Raw genomic sequence first — 14,716 nt, forward strand, 5'->3', positions numbered from 1 at the left:
GCAGGCCAGGGCAGGGAAAGCCCCTGCAGTGGTAGGCTTCCAGCAAATGTTGAGGCCAGCCCTCCAGGATGGCAGGCAGCCCTAGGTCCAGCGCACACGTGAGGGGGAGGGGGAGGGGGGATGCACTGGGAAGCACAGCTTTCTTATAGCTGGTGGGCCCGTGAGCTCGCTGTGGCATGGGGAGTATTCTATGGTGGCCCACCCCTTCTTCTCTTCCCTCCCCAACACTGGTGCCTTGTCTCTCCTGCAGATCCAGCTCTTCTCCCAGGTTCCCTCTGATGTGGCTTTCCACTTCCCAGACCTTAGTGTATTGCTCCCTCCCCCTGCAACGCTCTGCTTTCTAGTCTCCCAGGCAGTCTCTGCCCTGTCAAACCTGACAGACTGGTTCCTAGGCTCCCCCACAAGCAGTCTACGCACCACCCACCCCAGCCCGTTCCAGGGGACTAACCTCTGGAGCTGAGGTCTCTCTGCCCAGCCCCCACCCAAGCGTCTCAATTTTTGGTGACTGTGCCAGTAGTTCAGATGATCTGTTCGGTTCTCACTCTGCTTTTCAGAACTCCGACTTACTGCTGCACTCTTCTCTGTATCTGGAGATTCCTCTGATTGGGTTGATCTTTCCATCGAGTAGGTGACTTTCCAGGGTGTGGGATCCCTTTCTCCTCCACAGTTCCCTTTTGGGAGCACCTGTCCAGCTCGGATTCCCCTTCTCTCACTCTCCTCTTTTCTCTTGTTTTACCCAGTTATGTCACGAGATTCTTGCCATTATTGGAGTTTAGGATCTTCCGCCAGCGATTGATTGCTGTTCTGTGTGAGTTGTTTAACCTGTAGATGTGTTTTTGTTGTTGTGTTTGTGGGAGAGGGCAAGTGTGTCCCCCTACTCTTCCGCTATCTTGCCTCCTCCCCCCATTTATTTATTTTTGTTTTTATTGCCATTACTCTAAGAGGTGGATCTGATAAGATATTGCTGTGATTTATGTTGGAGAGTGTTCAGCCTATGTTTTCCTCTCAGAGTTTTATAGTATCTGGTCTTATATCTAATTCTTTAATCTATTTTGAGCTTTTTTAAATCTATTTGGGATTTATTTTTGTGTATGGGGTTTGGAAGTGTTCTAATTTCATTATTTTACATGTTGCTGTCCAGTTTTCCCAGCACCACTTATTGAAGGGGCTGTCTTTTCTTCATTGTATATTCTTGCCTCCTTTGTCATAGATGAGTTGACTGTAGGTGCATGGGTTTAATTCTGGGCTTTCTATGCTGTTCCACTGATCTGTATTTCTGTCTTTGTGCCAGTACCACATGATGACTGTAGCTTTGTTGTATAGTCTGAAGTCAGGGAGCCTGATTCCTCCAGCTCCATTTTTCTTTTTCAGAATGGCTTTGGCTATTCTGGGTCTTCTGTGCTTCCAAACAAACTTTAAAATATTCAAGTTCTGTGAAAAATGTCCTTGGTAATTTGATAGGGATTTCATTGAATCTGTAGATTGCCTTGGGTGGTATAGTCATTTTGACAATATTGACTCTTCCAATCCAAGAACATAATATGTGTTTCCATCCGTTTGTGTCATCTTTGATTTCTTTCATGAGCATCTTATAGTTTTCAGAGTACAGGTTTTTTGTCTCTTTAGATAGGTTTATTCCTAAGTATTTTAATCTCTTTGATGTGATGATAAATGGGATTATTTCTCTAATTTCTCTTTCTGATCTTTCATTGTTAGTATATAGAAATGCACTTGATTTCTGTATTAATTTTGTATGCTGCGACTTTGCCACATCCATTAATGAGCTCTAACAGTTTTCTGGCAGGGTCTTCAGGATTCTCTAGGCATGGTATCATGTCATCTGCAAATAGTGATAGTTGTACTTCTTCCTTTCCAATTTGGATTCCTTTTATTTCTTTTTCTTCTTAGATTGCCGTGGCTAGGACTTCCAAAACTATGTTGAATAGTAGTGGCGAGAGCGGACATCCTTGTCTTGTTCCTGATCTCAGCGGGAATTCTTTCAGCTTTTTACCATTGAGAAAAGCTGATGTTAGCTCTGAGTTTGTCATATATGGTCTTTATTATGTTGAGGTAGGTTCCCTCTATGCCCACTTTCTGAAGGGTTTTTATCAGAAATGGGTGTTGGATTTTGTCAAAGGCTTTTTCTGCATCTATTGTAGGATATTTCTTTAGACATCAAGAAAGTAAGTTAGATAATTTCAGTGGTTTCAGGGTTTTCATTTTGTTTTAAATATCTAATCTTATTTTTGTCATACAGCTTGGAATCTGTGAGTGCAACATGTAAACAGCTGAGCCAAGAGCTAATGGAAAAATATGAAGAGCTGAAGAAGATGGAAGTGCATAACAATGAGTACAGGGCCGAGATTAAGAAGGTAAAGGTCCACATGCCTGGGATTGCAGAGCCCTGAGTGTTTACAGCCTGAGCTGCGGGTTGGAGATTACAGGAGTATTTTTAATGAGAGAAAAGTGTGTAGTGCAGAGCCCATTTGATGCTCAGGAGTAGAGAGTACCTGAAAGGTGCTTAGGAGAGTGCCTTCTATGTCATCCTCAGGGATATGCTATGTAAGTATTTTCCAGATAATTGAAGCCTGCCCCCTTTGAACTCCAGTTATATTTTAAACATGTCTTGATGAAAAGTTTTCTAACAGATACACACCTCAGAGTTCCCATTGTGGCCCAGCAGTAGCGAACCTGACTAGTATCCACGAAGACGTCAGTTCGATCCCTGGCCTCGCTCAGTGGGTTAAAGGATCCGGGGTTGCCATGAGCTTTGGCGTAAGTCACACACGTGGATTGAATCCTGAGTTGCTATGGCTGTGGTATAGGCCAGCGGCTGTAGCTCCAATTGAGTCCCTAGCCTGGGAACTTCCACATGCCATGGATTCAGCTCTGAGAAGACAAAAAGAAAAGATACACACCTTGCATGCACAAACACATTATGTGAGCTGGCATTGAATGTTTTCTTACTGACTGAAGGTGATGATGAGGGTGTGCTGTGGGTAGTTATATCCGAAATGGCATATGACGTGTGCAGAGTTTATCTCTATGTTAATGGGTCCTGGCTGTTGACTCAGATTTTTTATTACTTCTTCAAGATTACTTCTAGCCCCTTTCTTCTTCTGTTATCTTCTGTGGACTATGAAACCATATAAGCAAAAATTTTAGATTTGCAGCTGAAAAAAGGTTACAGGAGCTGCCCTCTAAACAATGTGTACTTGGGCTTTAATACTGGTTCTCAGCATTTGAGTAACTCATCTCTCCCTGTTTTGTTTTGTTTGTTTTTTCTTTTAGGGCCACATGTGTGGCATATGGAAGTTCCAGGCTAGGGGTTGAATTGGAGCTGCAGTTGCTGGTTTCTGCCATAGCCATAGCCACAGCAACACAGGATCTGAGCCATATTTGCCACCTATGCCACAGCTTGAGGCAACACCAGATCCTTAACCCACCGAGCGAGGCCAGGGATCGAACATGCATCCCCAGGGATTCTAGTCGGATTCTTAACCTGCTGAGCCACAAAAGGAACTCCCCATCTCCCCCTGTTTTAAGATCTAATAACTAATTGTGGGTATAGCCATCTGACTTTCAATACAGATATGCAACTTGGTAAACTTGCTAATTTTCTGCAGATTTAATCAGGGAAATTTATGTCTTGAGGTAAGGTAAAAATTACTTTGTTATTTTAACTATTAATGTATTTTTCTGTCTATATGTTTTCTCTCAATTTTTCATGCTTTCTATTTCTTTGTAGTTGAAAGAACAGATTTTACAGGCCGAACAGAGTTATAGTTCTGTCCTAGAAGGAATGAAGATGGAGATTTCCCAACTAACTCGAGAGTTACATCAGCGAGATATCACTATTGCTTCCACCAAAAGTTCTTCATCTGACATGGAAAGGCGACTTAAAGTAGAGATACAAAAGGCAGAAGAAAAAGCAGTAGAGCATAAGGTGAAACTTGGACTAAAACTTTTTTTTTTGTCTTTTTGTCTTCCTAGGGCCTCACCCACGGCATATGGAGGTTCCCAGGCTAGGGGTCTAATTGGAGCTGTAGCTGCTGGCCTACACCACAGCCACTGCAGCACCATATCTGAGCCTCGTCTGTGACTACACCACAGCTGCTAGCAACGCCGGATCCTTAACACACCGAACGAGGCCAGGGATCAAACCCTCATCCTCATGGTTCCTAGTCAGATTCATTTCCACTGTTCCACGACAGGAACTCCAGGACTAAAACTCCTTATTTGAAGTTTGTTTTTGAAGATTCGGTTTATTAAAAGTGTAATTTCCACAGTATTTAATTCAGTAAATTTTTATTAGTCCTCTTCTTCAGGCTGAGGGTGGGCTGGTTTATCTAGTGAAGATCGGTGGGGAGGTAAGAGAAGATGCTGATACAGACACATGATGAGACAGTTTCTGTGGTGTGTAGTGAGGGTGAGCCATATTCACTGAGACAGACTAGAGCTCAGGCAGGGCCAGTGGCAAGGGATGAGATTGGAATGCAGGGATCAGCTCCAGAAGGGCCTTGCCAACCTGTGCAGGAGTTTTCGTGTTACCTCGAGGGTCTGTAGAAAATGGCATTAAGCAGGAATAAGAGGTCTCTGTGGCTGTCTTGTGGAGAATAAGCACGGAGGCAAGGAGACCACTTAGATTCTATCACAGCTGCAAAATGGTGGCCTGAGCAGTGTACATGGGAGACAGAGGGAAATGGATGAATTCTGTAGATACTTGGCTGGTAAAATTGACTGGGCTTTGTTCAGTTGATTGGACAGGAAGAATGAATTAGAGTTAGGGAAAGATGTCACTCAGGATTCCAGCCTGGGAAACGGGAATAGAAAGTGATGCTTTTTAGTGAAATGCAGAAAAGATAGGGAGTAGGTTTGGGCAGGATAATGAATTTGCATCAAAGGTATACAAAGTAGGGAAGTTGGCAAGAGGGGACATTGGTTTGACATAAAGGCTGGACTTTCATATGGAAATATATAAATTCTGGAGTCAGTTCTCCAGAAGGCTTGGATGGAGTTCAAGATTAAAATCAAGGTAAAATATTTTGCATGAGGTCGACGTTTGAAACCCTGGGAGAATTAGAGGATTATGAGAAGGCGGAGGGTATGAAGAGGAGAGACTCACACCAAATTTAGGAAACTACTCATTAAGAGTAAAAAGGTGTTGGAATGGAGCTAAGAAGAAAAGTAGCAGTAAGGAAGGAAACCACATAGTCCTTGCAGGAGAAGCAGAAAGCTAAAAGTAGGGATGGTCAAGCAGAAAAGCTAAGGAGAAAGGGCACTAAAAATAAGTTAGTATCTTTTGCAAGGAGTGTAGTCCACATGCTGTTGGAGGTAGAGGCCAGTAAGAGGAGGCGACACAGAAGTGCTTAGGGAGTTAGGAGTGCCCTGTCATCATGTTAGAATAATGTTCCAATTGGGTGCATTTTAAGTCATTTTGAAACACCTTTTCAAAAAACATTTTGGAAATCATTCGTATATATGCATGAAGAATATAACTTCACTTAATGAAAATTACATGTGGAAAAATTATATAAGATGCATTTGATTTAACTGATTATTTTATTTATTATTTTTTCTATTTTCTCTTCTCAGGAGATTTTGAATCAGCTGGAGTCACTCAAATTAGAAAATCGTCATCTTTCTGAAATGGTGATGAAATTGGAATTGGGTTTACATGAGGTACGTAAGTAGAAACTAAAGTTTTTCTACTATCCGAGCCTTTAAGAAATCACTTTGTAAAGCAAAAGTTCAAATCAAATTGTGAAATGCTCCTTCTCTAGAAACTTTCTCAAATAAAAAGAAGTCAAGACACTTGATGGGGGTGAGCAAAATATGACTCTCCACTTCAGCGTATAGTCTGTATCCTTAATAGCGAGAATGTATATAATATATATATGCCTAGCATAGTGTCTCGCATTTAGTAAGTACACAGTAAAGGTTAGATGCTATAATTATTACTGTAATTATAATGTTTATAATATCTTTTCATTATGAAGTGTGTCAGCTTTTAAATAATTTGGTTTCATATCATATCTATCTTATGTTTTTATAAGATATATCATTTTAATCAAACATACTAGAATCTTTTATGTTCAGAGTATTTTAGTAAACAGTGTAATGGACGCAGGGATGAATTAAAATAGGACTCTTGCCTTTAAGAGATTGAGGGTGAATCACAATGAAAATTAGAATATTTTAAACCGAATAATGTTGAAAATATGTCATTCACTTTTGGGAGGACAACAAAAATTATGCTTAATAATTTTAAAGTGTGTTTGACAAGTGTTTTGAAGTATATTTGTAGAAGTAGTTGGTAATTTTTTTGTTATTAATTTTAGCTAAATTCCGCAGTGGTCAGGAAATATACTCTGAGTTATTCCAATTTTTTTTTTTTATGGCCACACCTGCAGCGTATGAAAGTTCCAGGGCCAGGGATTGAATCCAAGCTGAAGCTGCTGACCTATGCCAGCCATGCCAGCCATGCCAGCACCTTTAACTCTTTGCACCAGGCCAGGGGTTGAACCTGCGCCTCTGAAGCAACCAGCACTGCCACAGTCAGATCCTGTGCCACAGCAGGAATTCGTATTTCAGTTATTTTAAGTCATTGTGACTTTCTTCCTCTGTCCCAGCATTTTGTCCGTATTGGCAAGCTTTCCAAATGCACTTGGAAGGAATGTGTATTCTGTCATTATCAAGTGTAATGTTTCATTTATGTCCGATCAAATTTTTTAATCCTTTTATTCAAACAGATCTTGTCTTTACTAATGTTTATCTTGTTTTATCATCTTGTGAGAGAGGTGTGTTAAACCTTCCTATTAAGCTTGTGTGCTGAGCCACGACAGGAACTCTTCGTAAAATTTGTGTAATTTGCAAAACAACCCATTGTTTTGACCCATCTTTTCTTGATGTGGGTCAAATGCCCAGAGATTTTAAAACTTATTTTTTTCTGTATTTCCAGAGAGTATGTGCTTCCAAAGATTCATGGTTACAGGGGTGTGGTTACAGTGCTCTTGTTTGCCTCTAAGTAGTTTCAGTTCCACACATGGATTATGAAGGCTGAGTGGAGGGAGAATGTATAGAACACTGTACAAATACCTTATTTCAGCTAAAAGAAAATATGGAGGACTATTTTTATAACCCTTTGGGAGGGTGAGACTCTCTTAGCATCATGAAACCGTAAAGAATTTGGGAGTTCCCGTCGTGGCTCAGTGGTTAACGAATCTGCTAGGAACGATGAGGTTGCGGGTTTGATCCCTGGCCTTGCTCAGTGGGTTAAGACATGGCTTGGATCCCGCGTTGCTGTGGCTGTGGTGTAGGCAGCTATAGCTCCGATTTGACCCCAGCCTGGGAACCTGCATATGCCGGGGGAGCGGCCCAAGAAATGGCAAAAAGACAAAAAAAATTTTTTTACAACATGAGGAGTTTTATGACATAAAAATATAAAATCTAGATGACAAGAGGCCCCATAAAAAAGAGTAATTGACTAGAGGACAACAATATTAACAGATAAAAAGTTAATATAAAATATTAGGATTTCTTATAAAGATGACAAAAAGATTGGAATTTAGTGGGAAAATGGGCAAGGGACATAAATAGATAATTCATAGAAATGATGCAAAAATCCAGTGAAGAGGAAAAGCAGTTACACACCTCTAATAATCAAAAGAAATAAATGTTCTTTTGCTTATTGGCTTGACAGTTTTTTTTAACTGATACAGCCATTGTTGGCAAGGATACAGAGCAACAGGCTCTTCGGTGCTCTGTTAATGAGAAAGTGAATTGATACAGCTATTCTAGAGGGCAATTTAGCAATATCCATTAAACTCGTAAATACATAGAGCCTATAAAGTCTGTGCGTTTCTGATTTTGATTGTCATTGCTGAATTGTTCTCCAGAAAGGTCGTATCAGTTTGCATTCCCAAAGAACCCATCTTGTAGGAGCAAATGCACAAAAATGGTTATTTCAGTGTTGTTTGCAATATCCAAAATTTTGGAAAAAAACCAAAATGTTAATCTATAGAGGGATGGTTAATTGTGACTTTCTATACTAGGAAATATTATGCCATCATTTAAGATGGCAGATGAGCATATGCAACTAATCATGTTCCCTCCTCAAGTCCCTCCTATAATGAAAGGATTTTTTTTTTTTTTTTTAAAGCACAAACCTATAAGGATGGGAAAAGTGGGAGAGGAGACAATAGCTAAACATTCTGTAAGGGGGGAGGATGGGTGGGTGGATGGATAGAAGGAGGGAAGGAAAGAACAATGGAGGGGAGGAAAATGACTTTATATGCACTGATAAGGCCAGTACTAAGCTAAAGTGGTGGAGAAAACCAAGAACCAACCTGATTTGCACAGAATCTTCAAAAGGCTCAGCATTTGGCAATGTGTGAACACAGTGATTACCTGTTCATATTTGAGAGTTGGGAACTCTGAGAGTGCTTAAGCCAGACTATGACCAGAGATTCTGTTCACTTTAGTTTATTCTGAAACTTCTGTCTAACGGTGCTAATACTATCCTTTCTTGACACAGCTAGGTATGTGCTTGCTATGCGCTTTTCATATTACCTTTCACATTCATTTAACTGTAGTTGTTGTTAATAAAATAATAAATTTGAGAAATGTTTAAAAGATGCCTGCCTGGCAAAGGCAAACATTATCTTCTCTTAAAAAGTACATTTAATGACATCAGACATTACTCTGGTGCGAAATACCATCAGCGGTTTAAACTTTCTCTGGTGTTGAAGATACATACCATGTAAACATGGTATATGTATTAAGAACAATTATTAGAAAGTGCCTTTTTGCATTTGACCATCTAGGAAGGTGGGAATTAACTTTTATAAATTAATATTTTGGCTAAATAACTTTTAATAAAATTAATTATTCTAATGAAAGCAATAGCTCTGATTATTTACCATATTAAAAAAAATTGACTGTAGTTTATAATTTAACTCCTATGTCCTGCAAATTTCCTTTGAGATTTTATCTGTCATCAGCAACTTATTAAAAGATTTCGTAACTTATTGTCACTAGTGGTATAGGTAGTTAAAATGTTGTATTTTAAGATTTATGTTTTCATTAGGTACATTTTGTTTGTCAAAGCACTGTGGAGCAGCTTACTTTCAGAAAATTCTTTACAGAAAAGACCAAGCTAAACATCCTATAAAATTCCAAAGAAGATAATCATAGGAGTTCCCATTGTGGCTTGGTGGTAATGAACTCAACTAGTATCCATGAGGATGTGGATTTGATCCCTGGTCTCACTCAGTGGGTTGAGGATCTGGAATTGCCACAAGCTGTGGTGTAGGTTTGCAGAGGTGGTTGGATCCTGAGTTGCTGTGGTATAGGCCAGCAGCTACAGCTCCAATTTTACCCCTAGCCTGGGAACTTCCATATGCTGCCAGTGTAGCCCTAAAAAGCAAAAAAAGAAAAGAAAAAAAACCCATAAATTTTCAGAATGCTAATGAAAATATTTTATCATTAGAAAACAATGGTCCATCCAGACTTCTGTTTTTTCAGGTACTATATTACCAGAAAACACCTAGAATTGAAGAGGAATAAAATTTATGATCATAGAACTTTGACCAGATTGCAGTAGTAATTTCTGCGTTACCCTTGAATACTGCTTTATCATATCCAAATTTATTTCATATGCCAGAATAGGTGCCAATATTATGTAAACATCTATAAGACCAGAGAATAATTTATTTAAAATTTGTCCCTGCCAGCCAGAATTGCTGTTCAGAACCTTATGTTCAAATTTCTTTCTTTGAAATAGATCTCTCGATTTTCTTCCACAGGTATTCTGGGACTATTTAACCTTCTCTCTCTCTTTTTTTTAATTAGTAGCTTTTTAAAAAATTATAGTTTTATATATATAATTACAATATTAAAGTGTACATACAACATACTGATTCAGCATTTTTATAGATTATACTGTTTAAAGTCATAAAATAATGGCCCTATTCCCTGTGCTGTACAGTAAGTATACCTTTGTAGCTTATTTATTTTATACTTTTTGTGTCTCTTTTTCCCCTGCTCCTATCTTGCCCCTTTCCTTCCCACTCCCCATTGGTAACCACTATTTTTTTCTCTGTATCTCTGACTCTGTTTCTGTTCATTTATTTGTTTTATTTTTGAAATAAATGTGAGATATATATATATGAGATAATGTAAATGATAACATAAGTCTTTGTATTTCTCTGTTTGACCTATTTCACTAAGCTCACCCTTCTCTTTCTTGAAGGAGAATCCCTGGCTACTATTTTCTTTCTTTTCCCCTATTTTTGATTCTCATTTGTACCTTTCTTTAGTCATACTCCCAGCCTTCTCTAGCTCCTTCGATATTCCTTGGCACATCAGGGTGGCCCACTGTGCTCCTCATTTTCTATGCCCATTTACTATAAGAAACAGAATGCTTTTTCTCTTTTAGGGGGCCAAAACCAAACCTTCACGTTTTCCTACATAAAGTCATAGATTGAGTAGTTACAGCTAAAAAAATGTTATTTTCTGCTATCAGTATCACAGATCACAAGTGATCTTATACAAATGAAGTGACTCCAGTATTCTTTTTTTATTAGGCAAAAGAGATTTCACTAGCAGACCTCCAGGAGAATTATATTGAGGCATTAAATAAATTAGTGTCTGAAAATCAACAACTACAGAAAGATTTGATGGATACCAAATCCCAGCTGGAGATTTCTACTCAGATGTGCAAAAAAAAACCATGACAGGATCTTTAAACCAACACATAGCAGAATACCTGTGTTCAAGTAAAATTTCTTCATGGTTTATTTAAAATGTGTATCTTTATAATTCTCATTTCTTTGAGAATATTTTCTGATTTATGGAAATTAAATCTTCATCAAAAGACTCTCTACTTAATTCTGAAGTACATTGTGCACAAGTAAAGCTACTATTAGGTAAAAAAATGCAGGGAGTTACATAGCACTTTCATTCAAGCCTCGGTTTTAGACTCTCTGGATGTAGGTATAAACAGCAGCCTTTCCCCCCGAGCCTTTTCATGCCACCTCCCACCTCTCCAACCCCACTAGTCCTATAAGAAGTAGAAGTTGACTTTTTATAAAAAGCTTCTTTTGTATTTTTGGTCAACTAATGATGGACTGTTACCTAAGAAAACAGCATTCAATGAAATACCACCTGGCTTCAGCTCTTACTGTGTGGCTTCCATAGTTCCCTACCAAGAGTCTTTACTGAAACCCTCACCTCCACTCCCACCTCTGCCCCCCAGATGAGGATAGGTGCCTCTGTGTGCACAGTGCTTCCCTCTGTCCCAGCACCAACCACACTGTTTGTCATCCTTGCTGTATTGTAAGTGCGTGGGGGCGTGGGGCTTGGATATTTGAGGCCCGAGTGATAGATAGAACACCTAGCCTGAGGAACTGCTCATTTTATAAATTATAGCCTTCTCTGTAGTCTGGTCTTGTTTGTTTTTTTTTTTTTCCGGGCCAGATGTCAAACATGCGCCACAGCAGCGACCCCAGCAATAGCAGTGACAACGCCAGATCCATAACCCACTACACTGCCAGGGAACTCCTTGGTCCTGTATTTTTAAGCGAACTTCCCACAAGTCTGTTTTAAATGAGCGGAAAGTTGCTACGATGTTTATCTGTTTTGTTTTCTAATCTGCTGTTCAGGCCAGCCCATGGCCAGCACAGGGAGGATGGGATGCAGACTGAGCACTACAAGGCAGGTCTTCACTCTCCAAGAGGACAAGCGTCGGATAGCATAGAGCCCCTGTCCAGGGGCCTCAGCCCCGCGAGAAGTCAGATCAGCCCTTGCTGCTCCACCATGTCTCTGCCATCTAACTTTCTCTCCAAAACTCACTCTCTGCCTTCAGTGCTAGATACAAATGAAACCAATTTTTCTGACACTATCTCTGAGAGTATAAATGACCAAGAAGACTTTATATCTTCGGTATGGAAACTTTTTAATCTTACTAGTTTAATTAGTTTACTTGGTTTCATTTTTTTATTTTAAAGCAGAGATTTTGTTTTGTTTCGTGTTGTTTTACCCCTTACTGCTGGTTCTCTATCTTCACTACCTTTGTTATTCTCATATATTTTTGTCTTAAGGTTTTGCTTGTGGAAGACGTAGTCAGCTATGATTTCCTATGCATCTTAGGAAATATAAGTGTTAGGTATTCATTTCTTTTTAGCCCGAATTGGAAATTCCCTTCCTGGCTTTTTCAGAGAGGATCAATTTTGTGTTGTGATGATGGTTCAAGGAATACCTCTGCCTGCTGAGATAGCCCTGAGGCATAGACAGTGGGGGAGGGAGAAGGGAACAAATGGAAAGGGGTGGGTGGAGGTGGAGGAAGGACTCAGATCTGACATATCTGGAACATGGACGGGGTGCCACACAGTGGTGGCCCTGTGGGCAGAGGCAGCCCTTTGACCCAGGCTGTCCCCTTTTCTTGCAGCTGCTGCGAGGACTCCACGCCACCATCTCCCTTTCCTTCTGTGCTGGAACCTTCGCCTCTGGCCATTCATTCCCATCACCCTCCCATGGTCCCGTCCCTGTGAAAGTTCTCTGTTTTTGACTTTTAAATGTGCCAACAAATCCATGGGAAGGTTTTTTTTTTAGCTGTCAAAATAAATCCCCGCCTCACTTGTGTATAGTTCTAAAATCCAAAAAAAGTCCTGACAACTAACTATCTTCTTAAGTTTGTCAGCAAAACTTATTTGGCACTAAAACCTGACCTGGCCTAAACTGAATAGGTAATATGTATAGCCAGTGTTTATCCCACTTAGCATTTTACTTCAGAAATATCAATGTATTTGATTATGGATATTACCTGATTCCTCAAGAGTCATGGATTCGGTATTTATAAATTTGCCCCTACTTGCTAAACCACTTGTAATTCCTAAGCCATACTCATAAGCACTTCCACAGTCTTTCATAAACATGTGCAGAGCTGCACAAATTTGAGTCATCAGACTTGCTTGTTTCCAGCTGAAGTCAGTCAAGGCCATGCCCTTTTGTTTCAGCTCTTGTACTGAGATGCCCAGGGGATAGAGATGCTGGGGCAGGGGGTGCAGCACAGCAGAGTGAAAGAAGTTGGATGCTGGGGTTGAACAGGGTTTGAACCCTAACTCTGACGTCTTTCGTGGGGTGGCCCTGGGCAAGTCACTAAACACTCTGCACCTTGTTTTCTTTTTTATAAAATAAAGAAAATAGACTCTTACTGGGATGAATTGTTTTTAGGAGTTAGGATTATAATCTGTGTGAAGTGTGAGAGCGTGTGTGTGTGTGAGAGCGTGTGTGTATTTCCCACAAGAGCAGTGTTTCGGTGTACACTAATTCAGTATTTGAGGTGACTTTATACAAAATGACTACTGCAAATGAGGATCAACTGAATATGACACATGTGACCTTTCTAAAATCTAAATTCTGAAACCAGTGGTTTTAGCAAATTGGGGGCTGTGGATTGAAATTTTGGGGGAAGGAAAATATTGATTTTAACTGGTATCTAATTTATTATAAGTAGATTTTCTGTGCTTTAAAATGAAAGTAACATTCAGATTTTAAAAGTCAGTTTGAAATAACAGGAATTAATATCTCTTCTGAGGTATAGAAGGATGTACAAGTCTAACTTAAGAAAGTCTTCAGACCAGTAATATATTTATATGACACTTTATATTTATATAACTTGTGTCAGGAAGGAAAGGGTGTGTGTTAACTTTTGCAGAACTTTTTTTTTTTTTCTACGCTATTATTAGGATGAAAACAAATATCTCTTCAGAGGAAAATATTTTTTAAAACTCACCTTTTAATATTGCTAGTTAGGAAATATCATGAGTACTATGTCTTAGAAGTATACTATTCAACTTATGTATGTCAAAATGTGTTTCTTTTCAAGTGTCCCTTGCCTCTGTCTCCTCTTGGTTCAATTGCTACAAGATTTTTGGAAGAGGAGGAACTGAGGTCTCATCATATTCTCGAGCGCCTGGATGCCCATATTGAAGAACTAAAACGAGAGAGTGAAAAGACAGTGAAACAATTCACAGCCCTAAAGTAGCCTCCTAAAAAATCACAAACATGGAATAAAAATAAACACTGAGGAGTTACTGTCATCATGAAGTAGCGGCTCTTTGAAAGCATGAACATATAAAAACCGTGAAGATGAGACTGCTGTGAGGAATCTGAGAAACTGATACTTAGCTCTGAGGTGTTTTCACTGCACTTGTTTGTTTGAAGGACATTTTCCAGCAGTAACTTGTAAATAAACCACTTTGCTAGACTTTTTTTCTCATATTAATATTTATTGTCATAAAATGAGACTTTCTCTTGCTGACTTAAGCGTGAATAGACTAATTAAAATAAAAATTTTATGATGCATGTTGAAAATAAAATAACTGTAGGAACCTCCTTTGTGGGCAGTGTATGTGGCGGAAGCATGGATTTCAGAATCAGAGTGGTCCAGATGGCTGGGTTCGTTTGGCTGGGCACTAGCCAGCTGCACTGGTGATATGTGGAGGCTGGGTGGAAGTGTGTGAAGGGACCAAGGGACATAGACAGGAAGCCTTCTCTTGCTTAAAGAGAGAGGTGGGAATGGGGGCTGGGTTAATGTGGGTGCTGGGGGACACCCAGTGGTGGAAATCTTGGCTTCTGTGCCTCTGAGGAGGGGTTTAGAGGTGGAGACAAAGATCTCAAGGTGTCGACAGCACTCAAAGCCATGGGAGCTGAC

General features: G+C 39.7%; 1 protein-coding gene across 10 annotated transcripts in view; it reads left to right on the forward strand.

The window, feature by feature from the left end:
- Positions 1–14,269, forward strand: part of CEP63 (centrosomal protein 63) — a 99,756-nt gene extending 85,487 nt beyond the window's left edge. For 8 of the 10 annotated variants that reach the window (XM_047782909.1, XM_047782887.1, XM_047782897.1 and 5 more), the window contains 4 exons: positions 2,258–2,372; positions 3,749–3,946; positions 5,596–5,682; positions 13,889–14,269. In XM_047782909.1, coding sequence (XP_047638865.1) covers positions 2,258–2,372; positions 3,749–3,946; positions 5,596–5,682; positions 13,889–14,047 — 559 coding nt within the window. In that variant the 3' untranslated portion in view covers positions 14,048–14,269. Of the gene's footprint in view, positions 1–2,257; positions 2,373–3,748; positions 3,947–5,595; positions 5,683–10,586; positions 10,779–11,663; positions 11,835–13,888 lie in introns of those variants that run through there. The other 2 variants (XM_047782876.1, XM_047782892.1) reach the window with 2 other exon arrangements.
- Positions 14,270–14,716: the final 447 nt, after the last annotated feature.

Source organism: Phacochoerus africanus, chromosome 1 (assembly GCF_016906955.1).
Source record: "Phacochoerus africanus isolate WHEZ1 chromosome 1, ROS_Pafr_v1, whole genome shotgun sequence".
NCBI classification, from domain to species: Eukaryota; Metazoa; Chordata; class Mammalia; order Artiodactyla; family Suidae; genus Phacochoerus; species Phacochoerus africanus.